General features: G+C 51.8%; 2 protein-coding genes across 35 annotated transcripts in view; one reads left to right on the top strand and one right to left on the bottom strand.

The window, feature by feature from the left end:
• Erlec1 (endoplasmic reticulum lectin 1) overlaps nt 1-27,993 on the bottom strand; it is a 71,528-nt gene that overhangs the window by 21,401 nt on the left and 22,134 nt on the right. The gene's annotated exons all lie outside the window — the stretch shown is intronic.
• The window catches only part of LOC127695984 (keratin-associated protein 4-3-like), a 46,444-nt gene that overhangs the window by 13,017 nt on the left and 5,434 nt on the right, over nt 1-27,993 (top strand). For 2 of the 33 annotated variants that reach the window (XM_052198361.1, XM_052198357.1), the window contains exons 1-4: nt 15,662-15,697; nt 20,634-20,785; nt 25,541-26,352; nt 27,645-27,885. In XM_052198361.1, coding sequence (XP_052054321.1) covers nt 25,636-26,352; nt 27,645-27,885 — 958 coding nt within the window. In that variant the 5' untranslated portion in view covers nt 15,662-15,697; nt 20,634-20,785; nt 25,541-25,635. The other 31 variants (XM_052198378.1, XM_052198368.1, XM_052198358.1 and 28 more) reach the window with 25 other exon arrangements.

The following is a 27,993-nucleotide window of genomic DNA, read 5'->3' on the forward strand; positions in this document are numbered from 1 at the left end:
GTGGAGGGAGGTGTATGTACTCACAGTGTTGTGGAGGGAGGTGTATGTACTCACAGTGCTGCGGAGAGAGGTGGATGTACTCACAGTGCTGTGGAGGGAGGTGTATTGTACTCACAGTGCTGTGGAGGGAGGTGTATTGTACTCAGAGTGCTGTGGAGGGAGGTGTATTGTACTCAGAGTGCTGTGGAGGGAGGTGTATGTACTCACAGTGCTGTGGAGGGAGGTGTATGTATTCACAGTGCTGTGGAGGGAGGTGTATGTACTCACAGTGCTGTGGAGGGAGGTGTATTGTACTTACAGTGCTGTGGAGGGAGGTGTATGTACTCACAGTGCTGTGGAGGGAGGTGTATGTATTCACAGTGCTGTGGAGGGAGGTGTATGTACTCACAGTGCTGTGGTGGGAGGTGTATTGTACTTACAGTGCTGTGGAGGGAGGTGTATGTACTCACAGTGCTGTGGAGGGAGGTGTACTGTACTCACAGTGCTGTGGAGGGAGGTGTATGTACTCATATGCTGTGGAGGGAGGTGTATGTACTCACAGTGCTGTGGAGGGAGGTGTATGTACTCACAGTGTTGTGGAGGGAGGTGTATGTACTCACAGTGCTGTGGAGGGAGGTGTATGTACTCACAGTGCTGTGGAGGGAGGTGTATGTACTCACGGTGCTGTGGAGGGAGGAGTATGTACTCACAGTGCTGTGGAGGGAGGTGTATGTACTCACAGTGCTGTGGAGGGAGGTGTATTGTAATCACAGTGCTGTGGAGAAAGGTGTATGTACTCACAGTGCTGTGGAGGGAGGTTTATGTACTCACAGTGCTGTGGAGGGAGGTGTATGTACTCACAGTGCTGTGGAGGGAGGTGTATGTACTCACATGGTGTGGAGGGAGGTATACGGTACTCACAGTGCTGTGGAGGGAGGTATAAGTACTCACATGCTGTGGAGGGAGGTGTACGGTACTGACAGTACTGTGGAAAGAGGTGTATGTACTCACATGGTGTGGAGGGAGGTGTATGTACTCACATGCTGTGGAGGGAGGTTTACGGTATTCACAGTGCTGTGGAGAAAGGTATATGTACTCACATGGTGTGGAGGGACGTGTATGTACTCACATGGTGTGGAGGGAGGTGTATGTACTCACATGCTGTGGAGGGAGGTGAATGTACTCACAGTGCTGTGGAGGGAGGTGTATGTACTCACAGTGCTGTGGAGGGAGGTGTATGTACTCACAGTGCTGTGGAGGGAGGTGTATGTACTCACAGTGCTGTGGAGGGAGGTGTATGTACTCACAGTGCTGTGGAGGGAGGTGTATGTACTCACAGTGCTGTGGAGGGTGGTGTATTGTACTCACAGTGCTGTGGAGGGAGGTGTATGTACTCACAGTGTTGTGGAGGGAGGTGTATGTACTCACAGTGCTGTGGAGGGAGGTGTATGTACTCACAGTGCTGTGGAGGCATGTGTACGGTACTCACAGTGCTGTGGAGGGAGGTGTATGTACTCACAGTGCTGTGGAGGGAGGTGTATGTACTCACAGTGCTGTGGAGGGAGGTGTATGTACTCACAGTGCTGTGGAGGGAGGTATACTGTACTCACATGGTGTCGAGGAAGGTGTATGTACTCACATGCTGTGGAGGGAGGTGTATGTACTCACAGTGCTGTGGAGGGAGGTGTATTGTACTCACAGTGCTGTGGTCGGAGGTGTATGTACTCACAGTGCTGTGGAGGGAGGTGTATGTACTCACAGTGCTGTGGAGGGAGGTGTATGTAATCACAGTGCTGTGGAGGGAGGTGTATGTACTCACAGTGCTGTGGAGGGAGGTATATGTACTCATAGTGCTGTGGAGAGAGGTGTATATACTCAGAGTGCTGTGGAGGGAGGTGTATTGTACTCAGAGTGCTGTGGAGGGAGGTGTATGTACTCACAGTGCTGTGGAGGGAGGTGTATGTACTCACCGTGCTGTGGAGGGAGGTGTATTGTACTCACAGTGCTGTGGAGGGAGGTGTATTGTACTCAGAGTGCTGTGGAAGGAGGTGTATTGTACTCAGAGTGCTGTGGAGGGAGGTGTATGTACTCACAGTGCTGTGGAGGGAGGTGTATGTACTCACAGTGCTGTGGAGGGAGGTGTATGTACTCACAGTGCTGTGGAGGGAGGTGTATTGTACTTACAGTGCTGTGGAGGGAGGTGTATGTACTCACAGTGCTGTGGAGGGAGGTGTATGTACTTACAGTGCTGTGGAGGGAGGTGTATGTACTCACAGTGCTGTGGAGGGAGGTGTACTGTACTCACATGGTGTGGATGGAGGTGTATGTACTCACATGCTGTGGAGGGAGGTGTATGTACTCACAGTGCTGTGGAGGGAGGTGTATGTACTCACAGTGCTGTGGAGGGAGGTGTATGTACTCACAGTGCTGTGGAGGGAGGTGTATGTAATCACAGTGCTGTGGAGAGAGGTGTATATACTCACAGTGCTGTGGAGGGAGGTGTATGTACTCACGGTGCTGTGGAGGGAGGTGTATGTACTCACAGTGCTGTGGAGGGAGGTGTATTGTACTCACAGTGCTGTGGAGGGAGGTGTATGTACTCACAGTGCTGTGGAGGGAGGTGTATGTACTCACAGTGCTGTGGAGGGAGGTGTATGTACTCACAGTTCTGTGGAGGGAGGTTTATGTATTCACAGTGCTGTGGAGCGACGTGTACTGTACTCACAGTGCTGTGGAGGGAGGTGTATTGTACTCACAGTTCTGTGGAGGGAGGTATATGTACTCACAGTGCTGTGGAGGGAGGTGTATGTACTCACAGTGCTGTGGAGGGAGGTGTATGTACTCACAGTGCTGTGGAGGGAGGTGTATGTACTCACAGTGCTGTGGAGGGAGGTGTATGTACTCACATGCTGTGGAGGGAGGTGTACGGTACTCACAGTGATGTGGTGGGAGGAGTATGTACTCACATGCTGTGGAGGGAGGTGTATGTACTCACAGTGCTGTGGAGGGAGGTGTACTGTACTCACATGGTGTGGAGGAAGGTGTATTGTACTCACAGTGCTGTGGAGGGAGGTGTATGTACTCACAGTGCTGTGGAGGGAGGTGTATTGTACTCACAGTGCTGTGGAGGGAGGTGTATGTACTCACAGTGCTGTGGAGGGAGGTGTATGTACTCACAGTGCTGTGGAGGGAGGTGTATGTATTCACAGTGCTGTGGAGGGAGGTGTACTGTACTCACAGTGCTGTGGAGGGAGGTGTATGTACTCACAGTGCTGTGGAGGGAGGTGTATGTACTCACAGTGCTGTGGAGGGAGGTGTATGTACTCACATAGTGTGGAGGGAGGTATACGGTACTCACAGTGCTGTGGAGGGAGGTGTATGTACTCACATGGTGTGGAGGGAAGTGTATGTACTCACATGCTGTGGAGGGAGGTATACGGTACTCACAGTGCTGTGGAGAAAGGTGTATGTACTCACATGGTGTGGAGGGAGGTGTATGTACTCACATGGTGTGGAGGGAGGTGTATGTACTCACATGCTGTGGAGGGAGGTGTATGTACTCACAGTGCTGTGGAGGGAGGTGTATTGTACTCACAGTGCTGTGGAGGGAGGTGTATGTACTCACATGCAGTGGAGGGAGGTGTATGTACTCACACTGCTGTGAAGGTAGGTGTATTGTACTCACAGTGCTGTGGAGGGAGGTGAAAGTACTCACAGTGCTGTGGAGGGAGGTGTATGTACTCACAGTGCTGTGGAGGGAGGTGTATGTACTCACAGTGCTGTGGAGGGAGGTGTATGTACTCACAGTGCTGTGGAGGTAGGTGTATGTACTCAGTGTGCTGTGGAAGGAGGTGTATTGTACACACAGTGCTGTAGAGGGAGGTGTATGTACTCACAGTGCTGTGGAGGGAGGTGTATGTACTCACATGGTGTGGAGGGAGGTGTATATACTCACAGTGCTGTGGAGGGAGGTGTATGTACTCACAGTGTTGTGGAGGGAGGTGTATGTACTCACAGTGCTGTGGAGGGAGGTGTATGTACTCACAGTGCTGTGGAGGCAGGTGTACGGTACGCACAGTGCTGTGGAGGGGGTGTATGTACTCACATGCTGTGGAGGGAGGTGTACGGTACTCACAGTGCTTTGGAGGGAGGTGTATGTACTCACATGGTGTGGAGGGAGGTGTATGTACTCACAGTGCTGTGGAGGGAGGTGTACTGTACTCACATGGTGTCGAGGAAGGTGTATGTACTCACATGCTGTGGAGGGAGGTGTATGTACTCACAGTGCTGTGGAGGGAGGTGTATTGTACTCACAGTGCTGTGGTCGGAGGTGTATGTACTCACAGTGCTGTGGAGGGAGGTGTATGTACTCACAGTGCTGTGGAGGGAGGTGTATGTAATCACAGTGCTGTGGAGGGAGGTGTATGTACTCACAGTGCTGTGGAGGGAGGTATATGTACTCACAGTGCTGTGGAGAGAGGTGTATATACTCAGAGTGCTGTGGAGGGAGGTGTATTGTACTCAGAGTGCTGTCGAGGGAGGTGTATGTACTCACAGTGCTGTGGAGGGAGGTGTATGTACTCACAGTGCTGTGGAGGGAGGTGTATGTACTCACAGTGCTGTGGAGGGAGGTGTATGTACTCACAGTGCTGTGGAGGGAGGTGTATGTACTCACAGTGCTGTGGAGGGAGGTATATGTACTCACAGTGCTGCAGAGAGAGGTGTATGTACTCACAGTGCTGTGGAGGGAGGTGTATTGTACTCACAGTGCTGTGGAGGGAGGTGTATTGTACTCAGAGTGCTGTGGAAGGAGGTGTATTGTACTCAGAGTGCTGTGGAGGGAGATGTATGTACTCACGTTGCTGTGGAGGGAGGTGTATGTACTCACAGTGCTGTGGAGGGAGGTGTATGTACTCACAGTGCTGTGGAGCGAGGTGTATTGTACTTACAGTGCTGTGGAGGGAGGTGTATGTACTCACAGTGCTGTGGAGGGAGGTGTATGTACTTACAGTGCTGTGGAGGGAGGTGTATGTACTCACAGTGCTGTGGAGGGAGGTGTATGTACTCACATGCTGTGGAGGGAGGTGTATGTACTCACATGCTGTGGAGAGAGGTGTATGTACTCACAGTGCTGTGGAGGGAGGTGTATTGTACTCACAGTGCTGTGGAGGGAGGTGTATGTACTCACATGCTGTGGAGGGAGGTGTATGTACTACAGTGCTGTGGAGGGAGGTGTATTGTACTCACAGTGCTGTGGAGGGAGGTGTATGTACTCACATGCTGTGGAGGGAGGTGTATGTACTCACAGTGCTGTGGAGGGAGGTGTATTGTACTCACAGTGCTGTGGAGGGAGGTGTATGTACTCACATGCTGTGGAGGGAGGTGTACGGTACTCACAGTGCTGTGGAGGGAGGTGTATGTACTCACATGGTGTGGAGGGAGGTGTATGTACTCACAGTGCTGTGGAGGGAGGTGTACTGTACTCACATGGTGTGGAGGAAGGTGTATGTACTCACATGCTGTGGAGGGAGGTGTATGTACTCACAGTGCTGTGGAGGGAGGTGTATTGTACTCACAGTGCTGTGAAGGGAGGTGTATGTACTCAGAGTGCTCTGGAGGGAGGTGTATGTACTCACAGTGCTGTGGAGGGAGGTGTATGTACTCACAGTGCTGTGGAGGGAGGTGTATGTACTCACAGTGCTGCGGAGAGAGGTGGATGTACTCACAGTGCTGTGGAGGGAGGTGTATTGTACTCACAGTGCTGTGGAGGGAGGTGTATTTTACTCAGAGTGCTGTGGAGGGAGGTGTATTGTACTCAGAGTGCTGTGGAGGGAGGTGTATGTACTCACAGTGCTGTGGAGGGAGGTGTATGTACTCACAGTGCTGTGGAGGGAGGTGTATTGTACTTACAGTGCTGTGGAGGGAGGTGTATGTACTCACAGTGCTGTGGAGGGAGGTGTACTGTACTCACAGTGCTGTGGAGGGAGGTGTATGTACTCATATGCTGTGGAGGGAGGTGTATGTACTCACAGTGCTGTGGAGGGAGGTGTATGTACTTACAGTGCTGTGGAGGGAGGTGTATGTACTCACAGTGCTGTGGAGGGAGGTGTACTGTACTCACAGTGCTGTGGAGGGAGGTGTATGTACTCATATGCTGTGGAGGGAGGTGTATGTACTCACAGTGCTGTGGAGGGAGGTGTATGTACTCACAGTGTTGTGGAGGGAGGTGTATGTACTCACAGTGCTGTGGAGGGAGGTGTATGTACTCACAGTGCTGTGGAGGGAGGTGTATGTACTCACGGTGCTGTGGAGGGAGGTGTATGTACTCACAGTGCTGTGGAGGGAGGTGTATGTACTCACAGTGCTGTGGAGGGAGGTGTATTGTACTCACAGTGCTGTGGAGGGAGGTGTATATACTCACAGTGCTGTGGAGGGAGGTGTATGTACTCACATGCTGTGGAGGGAGGTGTATGTACTCACAGTGCTGTGGAGGGAGGTTTATGTACTCACAGTGCTGTGGAGGGAGGTGTATGCACTCACAGTGCTGTGGAGGGAGGTGTATGTACTCACAGTGCTGTGGAGGGAGGTGTATGTACTCACAGTGCTGTGGAGGGTGGTGTATTGTACTCACAGTGCTGTGGAGGGAGGTGTATGTACTCACAGTGCTGTGGAGGGAGGTGTATGTATTCACAGTGCTGTGGAGGGACGTGTACTGTACTCACAGTGCTGTGGAGGGAGGTGTATGTACTCACAGTGCTGTGGAGGGAGGTGTATGTACTCACAGTGCTGTGGAGGGAGGTGTATGTACTCACAGTGCTGTGGAGGGAGGTGTATGTAATCACAGTGCTGTGGAGGGAGGTGTATGTACTCACAGTGGTGTGGAGGGAGGTGTATGTACTCACAGTGGTGTGGAGGGAGGTGTATGTACTCACAGTGCTGTAAAGGGAGGTGTATGTACTCACAGTGCTGTGGAGGGAGGTGTATGTAATCACAGTGCTGTGGAGGGTGGTGTATGTACTCACAGTGCTGTGGAGGGAGGTGTATATACTCAGAGTGCTGTGGAGGGAGGTGTATTGTCCTCACAGTGCTGTGGAGGGAGGTGTATGTACTTACAGTGCTGTGCAGGAACGTGTATTGTACTCACAGTGCTGTGGAGGGAGGTGTATGTACTCACAGTGCTATGGAGGGAGGTGTATGTATTCACAGTGCTGTGGAGGGAGGTGTACTGTACTCACAGTGCTGTTGAGTGAGGAATATGTACTCACAGTGCTGTGGAGGGAGGTGTATATAATCACAGTGCTGTGGAGGGAGGTGTATTGTATTCACAGTGCTGTGGAGGGAGGTGTATGTACTTACAGTGCTGTGGAGGGAGGTGTATGTACTCACAGTGCTGTGGAGGGAGGTGAACTGTACTCACATGGTGTGGAGGGAGGTGTATGTACTCACATGCTGTGGAGGGAGGTGTATGTACTCACAGTGCTGTGGAGGGAGGTGTATTGTACTCACAGTGCTGTGGTCGGAGGTGTATGTACTCACAGTGCTGTGTAGGGAGGTGTATGTACTCACAGTGCTGTGTAGGGAGGTGTATATACTAACAGTGCTGTGGAGGGAGGTGTATGTACTCACAGTGTTGTGGAGGGAGGTGTATGTACTCACAGTGCTGTGGAGGGAGGTGTATGTACTCACAGTGCTGTGGAGGGAGGTGTACTGTACTCACATGGTGTGGAGGGAGGTGTATGTACTCATATGCTGTGGAGGGAGGTGTATGTACTCACAGTGCTGTGGAGGGAGGTGTATGTACTCACATGCTATGGAGGGAGGGGTATATACTCACAGTGCTGTGGAGGGAGGTGTATGTACTCACAGTGTTGTGGAGGGAGGTGTATGTACTCACAGTGCTGTGGAGTGAGGTGTATGTACTCACAGTGCTGTGGAGGCATGTGTACGGTACTCACAGTGCTGTGGAGGGAGGTGTATGTACTCACAGTGCTGTGGAGGGAGGTGTATGTACTCACAGTGCTGTGGAGGGAGGTGTATGTACTCACAGTGCTGTGGAGGGAGGTATACTGTACTCACATGGTGTCGAGGAAGGTGTATGTACTCACATGCTGTGGAGGGAGGTGTATGTACTCACAGTGCTGTGGAGGGAGGTGTATTGTACTCACAGTGCTGTGGTCGGAGGTGTATGTACTCACAGTGCTGTGGAGGGAGGTGTATGTACTCACAGTGCTGTGGAGGGAGGTGTATGTAATCACAGTGCTGTGGAGGGAGGTGTATGTACTCACAGTGCTGTGGAGGGAGGTATATGTACTCATAGTGCTGTGGAGAGAGGTGTATATACTCAGAGTGCTGTGGAGGGAGGTGTATTGTACTCAGAGTGCTGTGGAGGGAGGTGTATGTACTCACAGTGCTGTGGAGGGAGGTATATGTACTCACAGTGCTGTGGAGGGAGGTGTATGTACTCACAGTGCTGTGGAGGGAGGTGTATGTACTCACAGTGCTGTGCAGGGAGGTGTATTGTACTCACAGTGCTGTGGAGGGAGGTGTATTGTACTCAGAGTGCTGTGGAAGGAGGTGTATTGTACTCAGAGTGCTGTGGAGGGAGGTGTATGTACTCACAGTGCTGTGGAGGGAGGTGTATGTACTCACAGTGCTGTGGAGGGAGGTGTATGTACTCACAGTGCTGTGGAGGGAGGTGTATTGTACTTACAGTGCTGTGGAGGGAGGTGTATGTACTCACAGTGCTGTGGAGGGAGGTGTATGTACTCACAGTGCTGTGGAGGGAGGTGTATGTACTCACAGTGCTGTGGAGGGAGGTGTACTGTACTCACAGTGCTGTGGAGGGAGGTATATGTACTCACATGGTGTGGATGGAGGTGTATGTACTCACATGCTGTGGAGGGAGGTGTATGTACTCACAGTGCTGTGGAGGGAGGTGTATGTACTCACAGTGCTGTGGAGGGAGGTGTATGTACTCACAGTGCTGTGGAGGGAGGTGTATGTAATCACAGTGCTGTGGAGAGAGGTGTATATACTCACAGTGCTGTGGAGGGAGGTGTATGTACGCACGGTGCTGTGGAGGGAGGTGTATGTACTCACAGTGCTGTGGAGGGAGGTGTATTGTACTCACAGTGCTGTGGAGGGAGGTGTATGTACTCACAGTGCTGTGGAGGGAGGTGTATGTACTCACAGTGCTGTGGAGGGAGGTGTATGTACTCACAGTTCTGTGGAGGGAGGTGTATGTAATCACAGTGCTGTGGAGGGAGGTGTATGTACTCACAGTGCTGTGGAGGGAGGTGTATGTACTCACAGTGGTGTGGAGGGAGGTGTATGTACTCACAGTGCTGTAAAGGGAGGTGTATGTACTCACAGTGCTGTGGAGGGAGGTGTATGTAATCACAGTGCTGTGGAGGGAGGTGTATGTACTCACAGTGCTGTGGAGGGAGGTGTATGTACTCACAGTGCTGTGGAGGGAGGTGTATTGTACTCACAGTGCTGTGGAGGGAGGTGTATGTACTTCCAGTGCTGTGGAGGAAGGTGTATTGTACTCACAGTGCTTTGGAGGGAGGTGTATGTACTCACAGTGCTATGGAGGGAGGTGTATGTATTCACAGTGTTGTGGAGGGAGGTGTACTGTACTCACAGTGCTGTGGAGTGAGGAGTATGTACTCACAGTGCTGTGGAGGGAGGTGTACTGTACTCACAGTGCTGTGGAGGGAGGTGTATTGTACTCACAGTGCTATGGAGGGAGGTGTATGTACTCACAGTGCTGTGGAGGGAGGTGTATGTACTCACAGTGCTGTGGAGGGTGGTGTATTGTACTCACAGTGCTGTGGAGGGAGGTGTATGTACTCACAGTGCTGTGGAGGGAGGTTTATGTATTCACAGTGCTGTGGAGGGACGTGTACTGTACTCACAGTGCTGTGGAGGGAGGTGTATTGTACTCACAGTTCTGTGGAGGGAGGTATATGTACTCACAGTGCTGTGGAGGGAGGTGTATGTACTCACAGTGCTGTGGAGGGAGGTGTATGTACTTACAGTGCTGTGGAGGGAGGTGTATGTACTCACAGTGCTGTGGAGGGAGGTGTATGTAATCACAGTGCTGTGGAGGGAGGTGTATGTACTCACAGTGCTGTGGAGGGTGGTGTATTGTACTCACAGTGCTGTGGAGGGAGGTGTATGTACTCACAGTGCTGTGGAGGGAGGTTTATGTATTCACAGTGCTGTGGAGGGACGTGTACTGTACTCACAGTGCTGTGGAGGGAGGTGTATTGTACTCACAGTTCTGTGGAGGGAGGTATATGTACTCACAGTGCTGTGGAGGGAGGTGTATGTACTCACAGTGCTGTGGAGGGAGGTGTATGTACTCACAGTGCTGTGGAGGGAGGTGTATGTACTCACAGTGCTGTGGAGGGAGGTGTATGTACTCACATGCTGTGGAGGGAGGTGTACGGTACTCACAGTGATGTGGTGGGAGGAGTATGTACTCACATGCTGTGGAGGGAGGTGTATGTACTCACAGTGCTGTGGAGGGAGGTGTACTGTACTCACATGGTGTGGAGGAAGGTGTATTGTACTCACAGTGCTGTGGAGGGAGGTGTATGTACTCACAGTGCTGTGGAGGGAGGTGTATTGTACTCACAGTGCTGTGGAGGGAGGTGTATGTACTCACAGTGCTGTGGAGGGAGGTGTATGTACTCACAGTGCTGTGGAGGGAGGTGTATGTATTCACAGTGCTGTGGAGGGAGGTGTACTGTACTCACAGTGCTGTGGAGGGAGGTGTATGTACTCACAGTGCTGTGGAGGGAGGTGTATGTACTCACAGTGCTGTGGAGGGAGGTGTATGTACTCACATAGTGTGGAGGGAGGTATACGGTACTCACAGTGCTGTGGAGGGAGGTGTATGTACTCACATGGTGTGGAGGGAAGTGTATGTACTCACATGCTGTGGAGGGAGGTATACGGTACTCACAGTGCTGTGGAGAAAGGTGTATGTACTCACATGGTGTGGAGGGAGGTGTATGTACTCACATGGTGTGGAGGGAGGTGTATGTACTCACATGCTGTGGAGGGAGGTGTATGTACTCACAGTGCTGTGGAGGGAGGTGTATTGTACTCACAGTGCTGTGGAGGGAGGTGTATGTACTCACATGCAGTGGAGGGAGGTGTATGTACTCACAGTGCTGTGGAGGGAGGTGTATTGTACTCAGAGTGCTGTGGAGGGAGGTGTATGTACTCACAGTGCTGTGGAGGGAGGTATATGTACTCACAGTGCTGTGGAGGGAGGTGTATGTACTCACAGTGCTGTGGAGGGAGGTGTATGTACTCACAGTGCTGTGGAGGGAGGTGTATTGTACTCACAGTGCTGTGGAGGGAGGTGTATTGTACTCAGAGTGCTGTGGAAGGAGGTGTATTGTACTCAGAGTGCTGTGGAGGGAGGTGTATGTACTCACAGTGCTGTGGAGGGAGGTGTATGTACTCACAGTGCTGTGGAGGGAGGTGTATGTACTCACAGTGCTGTGGAGGGAGGTGTATTGTACTTACAGTGCTGTGGAGGGAGGTGTATGTACTCACAGTGCTGTGGAGGGAGGTGTATGTACTCACAGTGCTGTGGAGGGAGGTGTATGTACTCACAGTGCTGTGGAGGGAGGTGTACTGTACTCACAGTGCTGTGGAGGGAGGTATATGTACTCACATGGTGTGGATGGAGGTGTATGTACTCACATGCTGTGGAGGGAGGTGTATGTACTCACAGTGCTGTGGAGGGAGGTGTATGTACTCACAGTGCTGTGGAGGGAGGTGTATGTACTCACAGTGCTGTGGAGGGAGGTGTATGTAATCACAGTGCTGTGGAGAGAGGTGTATATAATCACAGTGCTGTGGAGGGAGGTGTATGTACGCACGGTGCTGTGGAGGGAGGTGTATGTACTCACAGTGCTGTGGAGGGAGGTGTATTGTACTCACAGTGCTGTGGAGGGAGGTGTATGTACTCACAGTGCTGTGGAGGGAGGTGTATGTACTCACAGTGCTGTGGAGGGAGGTGTATGTACTCACAGTTCTGTGGAGGGAGGTGTATGTAATCACAGTGCTGTGGAGGGAGGTGTATGTACTCACAGTGCTGTGGAGGGAGGTGTATGTACTCACAGTGGTGTGGAGGGAGGTGTATGTACTCACAGTGCTGTAAAGGGAGGTGTATGTACTCACAGTGCTGTGGAGGGAGGTGTATGTAATCACAGTGCTGTGGAGGGAGGTGTATGTACTCACAGTGCTGTGGAGGGAGGTGTATGTACTCACAGTGCTGTGGAGGGAGGTGTATTGTACTCACAGTGCTGTGGAGGGAGGTGTATGTACTTCCAGTGCTGTGGAGGAAGGTGTATTGTACTCACAGTGCTTTGGAGGGAGGTGTATGTACTCACAGTGCTATGGAGGGAGGTGTATGTATTCACAGTGTTGTGGAGGGAGGTGTACTGTACTCACAGTGCTGTGGAGTGAGGAGTATGTACTCACAGTGCTGTGGAGGGAGGTGTACTGTACTCACAGTGCTGTGGAGGGAGGTGTATTGTACTCACAGTGCTATGGAGGGAGGTGTATGTACTCACAGTGCTGTGGAGGGAGGTGTATGTACTCACAGTGCTGTGGAGGGTGGTGTATTGTACTCACAGTGCTGTGGAGGGAGGTGTATGTACTCACAGTGCTGTGGAGGGAGGTTTATGTATTCACAGTGCTGTGGAGGGACGTGTACTGTACTCACAGTGCTGTGGAGGGAGGTGTATTGTACTCACAGTTCTGTGGAGGGAGGTATATGTACTCACAGTGCTGTGGAGGGAGGTGTATGTACTCACAGTGCTGTGGAGGGAGGTGTATGTACTTACAGTGCTGTGGAGGGAGGTGTATGTACTCACAGTGCTGTGGAGGGAGGTGTATGTAATCACAGTGCTGTGGAGGGAGGTGTATGTACTCACAGTGCTGTGGAGGGTGGTGTATTGTACTCACAGTGCTGTGGAGGGAGGTGTATGTACTCACAGTGCTGTGGAGGGAGGTTTATGTATTCACAGTGCTGTGGAGGGACGTGTACTGTACTCACAGTGCTGTGGAGGGAGGTGTATTGTACTCACAGTTCTGTGGAGGGAGGTATATGTACTCACAGTGCTGTGGAGGGAGGTGTATGTACTCACAGTGCTGTGGAGGGAGGTGTATGTACTCACAGTGCTGTGGAGGGAGGTGTATGTACTCACAGTGCTGTGGAGGGAGGTGTATGTACTCACATGCTGTGGAGGGAGGTGTACGGTACTCACAGTGATGTGGTGGGAGGAGTATGTACTCACATGCTGTGGAGGGAGGTGTATGTACTCACAGTGCTGTGGAGGGAGGTGTACTGTACTCACATGGTGTGGAGGAAGGTGTATTGTACTCACAGTGCTGTGGAGGGAGGTGTATGTACTCACAGTGCTGTGGAGGGAGGTGTATTGTACTCACAGTGCTGTGGAGGGAGGTGTATGTACTCACAGTGCTGTGGAGGGAGGTGTATGTACTCACAGTGCTGTGGAGGGAGGTGTATGTATTCACAGTGCTGTGGAGGGAGGTGTACTGTACTCACAGTGCTGTGGAGGGAGGTGTATGTACTCACAGTGCTGTGGAGGGAGGTGTATGTACTCACAGTGCTGTGGAGGGAGGTGTATGTACTCACATAGTGTGGAGGGAGGTATACGGTACTCACAGTGCTGTGGAGGGAGGTGTATGTACTCACATGGTGTGGAGGGAAGTGTATGTACTCACATGCTGTGGAGGGAGGTATACGGTACTCACAGTGCTGTGGAGAAAGGTGTATGTACTCACATGGTGTGGAGGGAGGTGTATGTACTCACATGGTGTGGAGGGAGGTGTATGTACTCACATGCTGTGGAGGGAGGTGTATGTACTCACAGTGCTGTGGAGGGAGGTGTATTGTACTCACAGTGCTGTGGAGGGAGGTGTATGTACTCACATGCAGTGGAGGGAGGTGTATGTACTCACACTGCTGTGGAGGGAGGTGTATTGTACTCACAGTGCTGTGGAGGGAGGTGAAAGTACTCACAGTGCTGTGGAGGGAGGTGTATGTACTCACAGTGCTGTGGAGGGAGGTGTATGTACTCACAGTGCTGTGGAGGGAGGTGTATGTACTCACAGTGCTGTGGAGGTAGGTGTATGTACTCAGTGTGCTGTGGAAGGAGGTGTATTGTACACACAGTGCTGTAGAGGGAGGTGTATGTACTCACAGTGCTGTGGAGGGAGGTGTATGTACTCACATGGTGTGGACGGAGGTGTATATACTCACAGTGCTGTGGAGGGAGGTGTATGTACTCACAGTGTTGTGGAGGGAGGTGTATGTACTCACAGTGTTGTGGAGGGAGGTGTATGTACTCACAGTGCTGTGGAGGCAGGTGTACGGTACGCACAGTGCTGTGGAGGGAGGTGTATGTACTCACATGCTGTGGAGGGAGGTGTACGGTACTCACAGTGCTGTGGAGGGAGGTGTATGTACTCACATGTTGTGGAGGGAGGTGTATGTACTCACAGTGCTATGGAGGGAGGTGTACTGTACTCACATGGTGTCGAGGAAGGTGTATGTACTCACATGCTGTGGACGGAGGTGTATGTACTCACAGTGCTGTGGAGGGAGGTGTATTGTACTCACAGTGCTGTGGAGGGAGGTGTATGTACTCACAGTGCTGTGGAGGGAGGTGTATGTAATCACAGTGCTGTGGAAGGAGGTGTATGTACTCACAGTGCTGTGGAGGGAGGTATATGTACTCACAGTGCTGTGGAGAGAGGTGTATATACTCAGAGTGCTGTGGAGGGAGGTGTATTGTACTCAGAGTGCTGTCGAGGGAGGTGTATGTACTCACAGTGCTGTGGAGGGAGGTGTATGTACTCACAGTGCTGTGGAGGGAGGTGTATGTACTCACAGTGCTGTGGAGGGAGGTGTATGTACTCACAGTGCTGTGGAGAGAGGTGTATGTACTCACAGTGCTGTGGAGGGAGGTATATGTACTCACAGTGCTGCAGAGAGAGGTGTATGTACTCACAGTGCAGTGGAGGGAGGTGTATTGTACTCACAGTGCTGTGGAGGGAGGTGTATTGTACTCAGAGTGCTGTGGAAGGAGGTGTATTGTACTCAGAGTGCTGTGGAGGGAGATGTATGTACTCAGGTTGCTGTGGAGGGAGGTGTATGTACTCACAGTGCTGTGGAGGGAGGTGTATGTACTCACAGTGCTGTGGAGGGAGGTGTATGTACTCACAGTGCTGTGGAGGGAGGTGTATGTAATCACAGTGCTGTGGAGGGAGGTGTATGTACTCACAGTGGTGTGGAGGGAGGTGTATGTACTCACAGTGGTGTGGAGGGAGGTGTATGTACTCACAGTGCTGTAAAGGGAGGTGTATGTACTCACAGTGCTGTGGAGGGAGGTGTATGTAATCACAGTGCTGTGGAGGGTGGTGTATGTACTCACAGTGCTGTGGAGGGAGGTGTATGTACTCAGAGTGCTGTGGAGGGAGGTGTATTGTCCTCACAGTGCTGTGGAGGGAGGTGTATGTACTTACAGTGCTGTGCAGGAACGTGTATTGTACTCACAGTGCTGCGGAGGGAGGTGTATGTACTCACAGTGCTATGGAGGGAGGTGTATTGTACTCACAGTGCTGTGGAGGGAGGTGTATTGTACTCAGAGTGCTGTGGAAGGAGGTGTATTGTACTCAGAGTGCTGTGGAGGGAGATGTATGTACTCAGGTTGCTGTGGAGGGAGGTGTATGTACTCACAGTGCTGTGGAGGGAGGTGTATGTACTCACAGTGCTGTGGAGGGAGGTGTATGTACTCACAGTGCTGTGGAGGGAGGTGTATGTAATCACAGTGCTGTGGAGGGAGGTGTATGTACTCACAGTGGTGTGGAGGGAGGTGTATGTACTCACAGTGGTGTGGAGGGAGGTGTATGTACTCACAGTGCTGTAAAGGGAGGTGTATGTACTCACAGTGCTGTGGAGGGAGGTGTATGTAATCACAGTGCTGTGGAGGGTGGTGTATGTACTCACAGTGCTGTGGAGGGAGGTGTATGTACTCAGAGTGCTGTGGAGGGAGGTGTATTGTCCTCACAGTGCTGTGGAGGGAGGTGTATGTACTTACAGTGCTGTGCAGGAACGTGTATTGTACTCACAGTGCTGTGGAGGGAGGTGTATGTACTCACAGTGCTATGGAGGGAGGTGTATGTATTCACAGTGCTGTGGAGGGAGGTGTACTGTACTCACAGTGCTGTGGAGTGAGGAATATGTACTCACAGTGCTGTGGAGGGAGGTGTATTGTACTCACAGTGCTGTGGAGGGAGGTGTATGTACTTACAGTGCTGTGGAGGGAGGTGTATGTACTCACAGTGCTGTGGAGGGAGGTGTACTGTACTCACATGGTGTGGAGGGAGGTGTATGTACTCACATGCTGTGGAGGGAGGTGTATGTACTCACAGTGCTGTGGAGGGAGGTGTATGTACTCACAGTATTGTGGAGGGAGGTGTATGTACTCACAGTGCTGTGGAGGGAGGTGTATGTACTCACAGTGCTGTGGAGGCAGGTGTACGGTACGCACAGTGCTGTGGAGGGAGGTGTATGTACTCACATGCTGTGGAGGGAGGTGTACGGTACTCACAGTGCTGTGGAGGGAGGTGTATGTACTCACATGGTGTGGAGGGAGGTGTATGTACTCACAGTGCTGTGGAGGGAGGTGTACTGTACTCACATGGTGTCGAGGAAGGTGTATGTACTCACATGCTGTGGAGGGAGGTGTATGTACTCACAGTGCTGTGGAGGGAGGTGTATTGTACTCACAGTGCTGTGGTCGGAGGTGTATGTACTCACAGTGCTGTGGAGGGAGGTGTATGTACTCACAGTGCTGTGGAGGGAGGTGTATGTAATCACAGTGCTGTGGAGGGAGGTGTATGTACTCACAGTGCTGTGGATGGAGGTATATGTACTCACAGTGCTGTGGAGAGAGGTGTATATACTCAGAGTGCTGTGGAGGGAGGTGTATTGTACTCAGAGTGCTGTCGAGGGAGGTGTATGTACTCACAGTGCTGTGGAGGGAGGTGTATGTACTCACAGTGCTGTGGAGGGAGGTGTATGTACTCACAGTGCTGTGGAGGGAGGTGTATGTACTCACAGTGCTGCGGAGGGAGGTGTATGTACTCACAGTGCTGTGGAGGGAGGTATATGTACTCACAGTGCTGCAGAGAGAGGTGTATGTACTCACAGTGCTGTGGAGGGAGGTGTATTGTACTCACAGTGCTGTGGAGGGAGGTGTATTGTACTCAGAGTGCTGTGGAAGGAGGTGTATTGTACTCAGAGTGCTGTGGAGGGAGATGTATGTACTCACGTTGCTGTGGAGGGAGGTGTATGTACTCACAGTGCTGTGGAGGGAGGTGTATGTACTCACAGTGCTGTGGAGGGAGGTGTATTGTACTTACAGTGCTGTGGAGGGAGGTGTATGTACTCACAGTGCTGTGGAGGGAGGTGTATGTACTTACAGTGCTGTGGAGAAAGGTGTATGTACTCACAGTGCTGTGGAGGGAGGTGTATGTACTCACATGCTGTGGAGGGAGGTGTATGTACTCACATGCTGTGGAGAGAGGTGTATGTACTCACAGTGCTGTGGAGGGAGGTGTATTGTACTCACAGTGCTGTGGAGGGAGGTGTATGTACTCCCATGCTGTGGAGGGAGGTGTATGTACTACAGTGCTGTGGAGGGAGGTGTATTGTACTCACAGTGCTGTGGAGGGAGGTGTATGTACTCACATGCTGTGGAGGGAGGTGTATGTACTCACAGTGCTGTGGAGGGAGGTGTATTGTACTCACAGTGCTGTGGAGGGTGGTGTATGTACTCACATGCTGTGGAGGGAGGTGTCCGGTACTCACAGTGCTGTGGAGGGAGGTGTATGTACTCACATGGTGTGGAGGGAGGTGTATGTACTCACAGTGCTGTGGAGGGAGGTGTACTGTACTCACATGGTGTGGAGGAAGGTGTATGTACTCACATGCTGTGGAGGGAGGTGTATGTACTCACAGTGCTGTGGAGGGAGGTGTATTGTACTCACAGTGCTGTGAAGGGAGGTGTATGTACTCAGAGTGCTCTGGAGGGAGGTGTATGTACTCACAGTGCTGTGGAGGGAGGTGTATGTACTCACAGTGCTGTGGAGGGAGGTGTATGTACTCACAGTGCTGTGGAGGGAGGTGTATGTAGTCACAGTGCTGCGGAGAGAGGTGGATGTACTCACAGTGCTGTGGAGGGAGGTGTATTGTACTCACAGTGCTGTGGAGGGAGGTGTATTTTACTCAGAGTGCTGTGGAGGGAGGTGTATTGTACTCAGAGTGCTGTGGAGGGAGGTGTATGTACTCACAGTGCTGTGGAGGGAGGTGTATGTACTCACAGTGCTGTGGAGGGAGGTGTATTGTACTTACAGTGCTGTGGAGGGAGGTGTATGTACTCACAGTGCTGTGGAGGGAGGTGTACTGTACTCACAGTGCTGTGGAGGGAGGTGTATGTACTCATATGCTGTGGAGGGAGGTGTATGTACTCACAGTGCTGTGGAGGGAGGTGTATGTACTTACAGTGCTGTGGAGGGAGGTGTATGTACTCACAGTGCTGTGGAGGGAGGTGTACTGTACTCACAGTGCTGTGGAGGGAGGTGTATGTACTCATATGCTGTGGAGGGAGGTGTATGTACTCACAGTGCTGTGGAGGGAGGTGTATGTACTCACAGTGTTGTGGAGGGAGGTGTATGTACTCACAGTGCTGTGGAGGGAGGTGTATGTACTCACAGTGCTGTGGAGGGAGGTGTATGTACTCACGGTGCTGTGGAGGGAGGTGTATGTACTCACAGTGCTGTGGAGGGAGGTGTATGTACTCACAGTGCTGTGGAGGGAGGTGTATGTAATCACAGTGCTGTGGAGGGAGGTGTATGTACTCACAGTGGTGTGGAGGGAGGTGTATGTACTCACAGTGGTGTGGAGGGAGGTGTATGTACTCACAGTGCTGTAAAGGGAGGTGTATGTACTCACAGTGCTGTGGAGGGAGGTGTATGTAATCACAGTGCTGTGGAGGGTGGTGTATGTACTCACAGTGCTGTGGAGGGAGGTGTATGTACTCAGAGTGCTGTGGAGGGAGGTGTATTGTCCTCACAGTGCTGTGGAGGGAGGTGTATGTACTTACAGTGCTGTGCAGGAACGTGTATTGTACTCACAGTGCTGTGGAGGGAGGTGTATGTACTCACAGTGCTATGGAGGGAGGTGTATGTATTCACAGTGCTGTGGAGGGAGGTGTACTGTACTCACAGTGCTGTGGAGTGAGGAATATGTACTCACAGTGCTGTGGAGGGAGGTGTATATAATCACAGTGCTGTGGAGGGAGGTGTATTGTACTCACAGTGCTGTGGAGGGAGGTGTATGTACTTACAGTGCTGTGGAGGGAGGTGTATGTACTCACAGTGCTGTGGAGGGAGGTGTACTGTACTCACATGGTGTGGAGGGAGGTGTATGTACTCACATGCTGTGGAGGGAGGTGTATGTACTCACAGTGCTGTGGAGGGAGGTGTATTGTACTCACAGTGCTGTGGTCGGAGGTGTATGTACTCACAGTGCTGTGTAGGGAGGTGTATGTACTCACAGTGCTGTGGAGGGAGGTGTATATACTCACAGTGCTGTGGAGGGAGGTGTATGTACTCACAGTGTTGTGGAGGGAGGTGTATGTACTCACAGTGCTGTGGAGGGAGGTGTATGTACTCACAGTGCTGTGGAGGGAGGTGTACTGTACTCACATGGTGTGGAGGGAGGTGTATGTACTCATATGCTGTGGAGGGAGGTGTATGTACTCACAGTGCTGTGGAGGGAGGTGTATGTACTCACATGCTATGGAGGGAGGTGTATATACTCACAGTGCTGTGGAGGGAGGTGTATGTACTCACAGTGTTGTGGAGGGAGGTGTATGTACTCACAGTGCTGTGGAGGGAGGTGTATGTACTCACAGTGCTGTGGAGGCATGTGTACGGTACTCACAGTGCTGTGGAGGGAGGTGTATGTACTCACAGTGCTGTGGAGGGAGGTGTATGTACTCACAGTGCTGTGGAGGGAGGTGTATGTACTCACAGTGCTGTGGAGGGAGGTATACTGTACTCACATGGTGTCGAGGAAGGTGTATGTACTCACATGCTGTGGAGGGAGGTGTATGTACTCACAGTGCTGTGGAGGGAGGTGTATTGTACTCACAGTGCTGTGGTCGGAGGTGTATGTACTCACAGTGCTGTGGAGGGAGGTGTATGTACTGACAGTGCTGTGGAGGGAGGTGTATGTAATCACAGTGCTGTGGAGGGAGGTGTATGTACTCACAGTGCTGTGGAGGGAGGTATATGTACTCATAGTGCTGTGGAGAGAGGTGTATTGTACTCAGAGTGCTGTGGAGGGAGGTGTATGTACTCACAGTGCTGTGGAGGGAGGTGTATGTACTCACAGTGCTGTGGAGGGAGGTGTATGTACTCACAGTGCTGTGGAGGGAGGTGTATGTACTCACAGTGCTGTGGAGGGAGGTGTATTGTACTCACAGTGCTGTGGAGGGAGGTGTATTGTACTCAGAGTGCTGAGGAAGGAGGTGTATTGTACTCAGAGTGCTGTGGAGGGAGGTGTATGTACTCACAGTGCTGTGGAGGGAGGTGTATGTACTCACAGTGCTGTGGAGGGAGGTGTATGTACTCACAGTGCTGTGGAGGGAGGTGTATTGTACTTACAGTGCTGTGGAGGGAGGTGTATGTACTCACAGTGCTGTGGAGGGAGGTGTACGTACTCACAGTGCTGTGGAGGGAGGTGTATGTACTCACAGTGCTGTGGAGGGAGGTGTACTGTACTCACAGTGCTGTGGAGGGAGGTATATGTACTCACATGGTGTGAATGGAGGTGTATGTACTCACATGCTGTGGAGGGAGGTGTATGTACTCACAGTGCTGTGGAGGGAGGTGTATGTACTCACAGTGCTGTGGAGGGAGGTGTATGTACTCACAGTGCTGTGGAGGGAGGTGTATGTAATCACAGTGCTGTGGAGAGAGGTGTATATACTCACAGTGCTGTGGAGGGAGGTGTATGTACTCACGGTGCTGTGGAGGGAGGTGTATGTACTCACAGTGCTGTGGAGGGAGGTGTATTGTACTCACAGTGCTGTGGAGGGAGGTGTATGTACTCACAGTGCTGTGGAGGGAGGTGTATGTACTCACAGTTCTGTGGAGGGAGGTGTATGTAATCACAGTGCTGTGGAGGGAGGTGTATGTACTCACAGTGCTGTGGAGGGAGGTGTATGTACTCACAGTGGTGTGGAGGGAGGTGTATGTACTCACAGTGCTGTGGAGGGAGGTGTATGTAATCACAGTGCTGTGGAGGGAGGTGTATGTACTCACAGTGGTGTGGAGGGAGGTGTATGTACTCACAGTGCTGTAAAGGGAGGTGTATGTACTCACAGTGCTGTGGAGGGAGGTGTATGTAATCACAGTGCTGTGGAGGGAGGTGTATGTACTCACAGTGCTGTGGAGGGAGGTGTATGTACTCACAGTGCTGTGGAGGGAGGTGTATTGTACTCACAGTGCTGTGGAGGGAGGTGTATGTACTTACAGTGCTGTGGAGGAAGGTGTATTGTACTCACAGTGCTTTGGAGGGAGGTGTATGTACTCACAGTGCTATGGAGGGAGGTGTATGTATTCACAGTGCTGTGGAGGGAGGTGTACTGTACTCACAGTGCTGTGGAGTGAGGAGTATGTACTCACAGTGCTGTGGAGGGAGGTGTACTGTACTCACAGTGCTGTGGAGGGAGGTGTATTGTACTCACAGTGCTATGGAGGGAGGTGTATGTACTCACAGTGCTGTGGAGGGAGGTGTATGTACTCACAGTGCTGTGGAGGGTGGTGTATTGTACTCACAGTGCTGTGGAGGGAGGTGTATGTACTCACAGTGCTGTGGAGGGAGGTTTATGTATTCACAGTGCTGTGGAGGGACGTGTACTGTACTCACAGTGCTGTGGAGGGAGGTGTATTGTACTCACAGTTCTGTGGAGGGAGGTATATGTACTCACAGTGCTGTGGAGGGAGGTGTATGTACTCACAGTGCTGTGGAGGGAGGTGTATGTACTCACAGTGCTGTGGAGGGAGGTGTATGTACTCACAGTGCTGTGGAGGGAGGTGTATGTAATCACAGTGCTGTGGAGAAAGGTGTATGTACTCACAGTGCTGTGGAGGGTGGTGTATTGTACTCACAGTGCTGTGGAGGGAGGTGTATGTACTCACAGTGCTGTGGAGGGAGGTTTATGTATTCACAGTGCTGTGGAGGGACGTGTACTGTACTCACAGTGCTGTGGAGGGAGGTGTATTGTACTCACAGTTCTGTGGAGGGAGGTATATGTACTCACAGTGCTGTGGAGGGAGGTGTATGTACTCACAGTGTTGTGGAGGGAGGTGTATGTACTCACAGTGCTGTGGAGGGAGGTGTATGTACTCACAGTGCTGTGGAGGGAGGTGTATGTACTCACATGCTGTGGAGGGAGGTGTACGGTACTCACAGTGATGTGGTGGGAGAAGTATGTACTCACATGCTGTGGAGGGAGGTGTATGTACTCACAGTGCTGTGGAGGGAGGTGTACTGTACTCACATGGTGTGGAGGAAGGTGTATTGTACTCACAGTGCTGTGGAGGGAGGTGTATGTACTCACAGTGCTGTGGAGGGAGGTGTATTGTACTCACAGTGCTGTGGAGGGAGGTGTATGTACTCACAGTGCTGTGGAGGGAGGTGTATGTACTCACAGTGCTGTGGAGGGAGGTGTATGTATTCACAGTGCTGTGGAGGGAGGTGTACTGTACTCACAGTGCTGTGGAGGGAGGTGTATGTACTCACAGTGCTGTGGAGGGAGGTGTATGTACTCACAGTGCTATGGAGGGAGGTGTATGTACTCACATAGCGTGGAGGGAGGTATATGGTACTCACAGTGCTGTGGAGGGAGGTGTATGTACTCACATGGTGTGGAGGGAAGTGTATGTACTCACATGCTGTGGAGGGAGGTATACGGTACTCACAGTGCTGTGGAGAAAGGTGTATGTACTCACATGGTGTGGAGGGAGGTGTATGTACTCACATGGTGTGGAGGGAGGTGTATGTACTCACATGCTGTGGAGGGAGGTGTATGTACTCACAGTGCTGTGGAGGGAGGTGTATTGTACTCACAGTGCTGTGGAGGGAGGTGTATGTACTCACATGCAGTGGAGGGAGGTGTATGTACTCACACTGCTGTGGAGGGAGGTGTATTGTACTCACAGTGCTGTGGAGGGAGGTGAAAGTACTCACAGTGCTGTGGAGGGAGGTGTATGTACTCACAGTGCTGTGGAGGGAGGTGTATGTACTCACAGTGCTGTGGAGGGAGGTGTATGTACTCACAGTGCTGTGGAGGTAGGTGTATGTACTCAGTGTGCTGTGGAAGGAGGTGTATTGTACACACAGTGCTGTAGAGGGAGGTGTATGTACTCACAGTGCTGTGGAGGGAGGTGTATGTACTCACATGGTGTGGACGGAGGTGTATATACTCACAGTGCTGTGGAGGGAGGTGTATGTACTCACAGTGTTGTGGAGGGAGGTGTATGTACTCACAGTGCTGTGGAGGGAGGTGTATGTACTCACAGTGCTGTGGAGGCACGTGTACGGTACGCACAGTGCTGTGGAGGGAGGTGTATGTACTCACATGCTGTGGAGGGAGGTGTACGGTACTCACAGTGCTGTGGAGGGAGGTGTATGTACTCACATGGTGTGGAGGGAGGTGTATGTACTCACAGTGCTGTGGAGGGAGGTGTACTGTACTCACATGGTGTCGAGGAAGGTGTATGTACTCACATGCTGTGGAGGGAGGTGTATGTACTCACAGTGCTGTGGAGGGAGGTGTATTGTACTCACAGTGCTGTGGAGGGAGGTGTATGTACTCACAGTGCTGTGGAGGGAGGTGTATGTAATCACAGTGCTGTGGAGGGAGGTGTATGTACTCACAGTGCTGTGGAGGGAGGTATATGTACTCACAGTGCTGTGGAGAGAGGTGTATATACTCAGAGTGCTGTGGAGGGAGGTGTATTGTACTCAGAGTGCTGTCGAGGGAGGTGTATGTACTCACAGTGCTGTGGAGGGAGGTGTATGTACTCACAGTGCTGTGGAGGGAGGTGTATGTACTCACAGTGCTGTGGAGGGAGGTGTATGTACTCACAGTGTGTGGAGGGAGGTGTATGTACTCACAGTGCTGTGGAGGGAGGTATATGTACTCACAGTGCTGCAGAGAGAGGTGTATGTACTCACAGTGCAGTGGAGGGAGGTGTATTGTACTCACAGTGCTGTGGAGGGAGGTGTATTGTACTCAGAGTGCTGTGGAGGGAGATGTATGTACTCAGGTTGCTGTGGAGGGAGGTGTATGTACTCACAGTGCTGTGGAGGGAGGTGTATGTACTCACAGGGCTGTGGAGGGAGGTGTATGTACTCACAGTGCTGTGGAGGGAGGTGTATGTAATCACAGTGCTGTGGAGGGAGGTGTATGTACTCACAGTGGTGTGGAGGGAGGTGTATGTACTCACAGTGGTGTGGAGGGAGGTGTATGTACTCACAGTGCTGTAAAGGGAGGTGTATGTACTCACAGTGCTGTGGAGGGAGGTGTATGTAATCACAGTGATGTGGAGGGTGGTGTATGTACTCACAGTGCTGTGGAGGGAGGTGTATGTACTCAGAGTGCTGTGGAGGGAGGTGTATTGTCCTCACAGTGCTGTGGAGGGAGGTGTATGTACTTACAGTGCTGTGCAGGAACGTGTATTGTACTCACAGTGCTGTGGAGGGAGGTGTATGTACTCACAGTGCTATGGAGGGAGGTGTATGTATTCACAGTGCTGTGGAGGGAGGTGTACTGTACTCACAGTGCTGTGGAGTGAGGAATATGTACTCACAGTGCTGTGGAGGGAGGTGTATTGTACTCACAGTGCTGTGGAGGGAGGTGTATGTACTTACAGTGCTGTGGAGGGAGGTGTATGTACTCACAGTGCTGTGGAGGGAGGTGTACTGTACTCACATGGTGTGGAGGGAGGTGTATGTACTCACATGCTGTGGAGGGAGGTGTATGTACTCACAGTGCTGTGGAGGGAGGTGTACTGTACTCACATGGTGTCGAGGAAGGTGTATGTACTCACATGCTGTGGAGGGAGGTGTATGTACTCACAGTGCTGTGGAGGGAGGTGTATTGTACTCACAGTGCTGTGGTCGGAGGTGTATGTACTCACAGTGCTGTGTAGGGAGGTGTATGTACTCACAGTGCTGTGGAGGGAGGTGTATATACTCACAGTGCTGTGGAGGGAGGTGTATGTACTCACATGGTGTGGATGGAGGTGTATGTACTCACATGCTGTGGAGGGTGGTGTATGTACTCACAGTGCTGTGGAGGGAGGTGTATTTTACTCAGAGTGCTGTGGAGGGAGGTGTATTGTACTCAGAGTGCTGTGGAGGGAGGTGTATGTACTCACAGTGCTGTGGAGGGAGGTGTATGTACTCACAGTGCTGTGGAGGGAGGTGTATTGTACTTACAGTGCTGTGGAGGGAGGTGTATGTACTCACAGTGCTGTGGAGGGAGGTGTACTGTACTCACAGTGCTGTGGAGGGAGGTGTATGTACTCATATGCTGTGGAGGGAGGTGTATGTACTCACAGTGCTGTGGAGGGAGGTGTATGTACTTACAGTGCTGTGGAGGGAGGTGTATGTACTCACAGTGCTGTGGAGGGAGGTGTACTGTACTCACAGTGCTGTGGAGGGAGGTGTATGTACTCATATGCTGTGGAGGGAGGTGTATGTACTCACAGTGCTGTGGAGGGAGGTGTATGTACTCACAGTGTTGTGGAGGGAGGTGTATGTACTCACAGTGCTGTGGAGGGAGGTGTATGTACTCACAGTGCTGTGGAGGGAGGTGTATGTACTCACGGTGCTGTGGAGGGAGGTGTATGTACTCACAGTGCTGTGGAGGGAGGTGTATGTACTCACAGTGCTGTGGAGGGAGGTGTATTGTACTCACAGTGCTGTGGAGGGAGGTGTATATACTCACAGTGCTGTGGAGGGAGGTGTATGTACTCACATGCTGTGGAGGGAGGTGTGTGTACTCACAGTGCTGTGGAGGGAGGTGTATGTACTCACAGTGCTGTGGAGGGAGGTGTATGCACTCACAGTGCTGTGGAGGGAGGTGTATGTACTCACAGTGCTGTGGAGGGAGGTGTATGTACTCACAGTGCTGTGGAGGGTGGTGTATTGTACTCACAGTGCTGTGGAGGGAGGTGTATGTACTCACAGTGCTGTGGAGGGAGGTGTATGTATTCACAGTGCTGTGGAGGGACGTGTACTGTACTCACAGTGCTGTGGAGGGAGGTGTATGTACTCACAGTGCTGTGGAGGGAGGTGTATGTACTCACAGTGCTGTGGAGGGAGGTGTATGTACTCACAGTGCTGTGGAGGGAGGTGTATGTAATCACAGTGCTGTGGAGGGAGGTGTATGTACTCACAGTGGTGTGGAGGGAGGTGTATGTACTCACAGTGGTGTGGAGGGAGGTGTATGTACTCACAGTGCTGTAAAGGGAGGTGTATGTACTCACAGTGCTGTGGAGGGAGGTGTATGTAATCACAGTGCTGTGGAGGGTGGTGTATGTACTCACAGTGCTGTGGAGGGAGGTGTATGTACTCAGAGTGCTGTGGAGGGAGGTGTATTGTCCTCACAGTGCTGTGGAGGGAGGTGTATGTACTTACAGTGCTGTGCAGGAACGTGTATTGTACTCACAGTGCTGTGGAGGGAGGTGTATGTACTCACAGTGCTATGGAGGGAGGTGTATGTATTCACAGTGCTGTGGAGGGAGGTGTACTGTACTCACAGTGCTGTGGAGTGAGGAATATGTACTCACAGTCCTGTGGAGGGAGGTGTATATAATCACAGTGCTGTGGAGGGAGGTGTATTGTACTCACAGTGCTGTGGAGGGAGGTGTATGTACTTACAGTGCTGTGGAGGGAGGTGTATGTACTCACAGTGCTGTGGAGGGAGGTGTACTGTACTCACATGGTGTGGAGGGAGGTGTATGTACTCACATGCTGTGGAGGGAGGTGTATGTACTCACAGTGCTGTGGAGGGAGGTGTACTGTACTCACATGGTGTCGAGGAAGGTGTATGTACTCACATGCTGTGGAGGGAGGTGTATGTACTCACAGTGCTGTGGAGGGAGGTGTATTGTACTCACAGTGCTGTGGTCGGAGGTGTATGTGCTCACAGTGCTGTGTAGGGAGGTGTATGTACTCACAGTGCTGTGGAGGGAGGTGTATATACTCACAGTGCTGTGGAGGGAGGTGTATGTACTCACAGTGTTGTGGAGGGAGGTGTATGTACTCACAGTGCTGTGGAGGGAGGTGTATGTACTCACAGTGCTGTGGAGGGAGGTGTACTGTACTCACATGGTGTGGAGGGAGGTGTATGTACTCATATGCTGTGGAGGGAGGTGTATGTACTCACAGTGCTGTGGAGGGAGGTGTATGTACTCACATGCTATGGAGGGAGGTGTATATACTCACAGTGCTGTGGAGGGAGGTGTATGTACTCACAGTGTTGTGGAGGGAGGTGTATGTACTCACAGTGCTGTGGAGGGAGGTGTATGTACTCACAGTGCTGTGGAGGCATGTGTACGGTACTCACAGTGCTGTGGAGGGAGGTGTATGTACTCACAGTGCTGTGGAGGGAGGTGTATGTACTCACAGTGCTGTGGAGGGAGGTGTATGTACTCACAGTGCTGTGGAGGGAGGTATACTGTACTCACATGGTGTCGAGGAAGGTGTATGTACTCACATGCTGTGGAGGGAGGTGTATGTACTCACAGTGCTGTGGAGGGAGGTGTATGTAATCACAGTGCTGTGGAGGGAGGTGTATGTACTCACAGTGC

Source organism: Apodemus sylvaticus, chromosome 11, assembly GCF_947179515.1.
Source record: "Apodemus sylvaticus chromosome 11, mApoSyl1.1, whole genome shotgun sequence".
Taxonomy (NCBI): Eukaryota; Metazoa; Chordata; class Mammalia; order Rodentia; family Muridae; genus Apodemus; species Apodemus sylvaticus.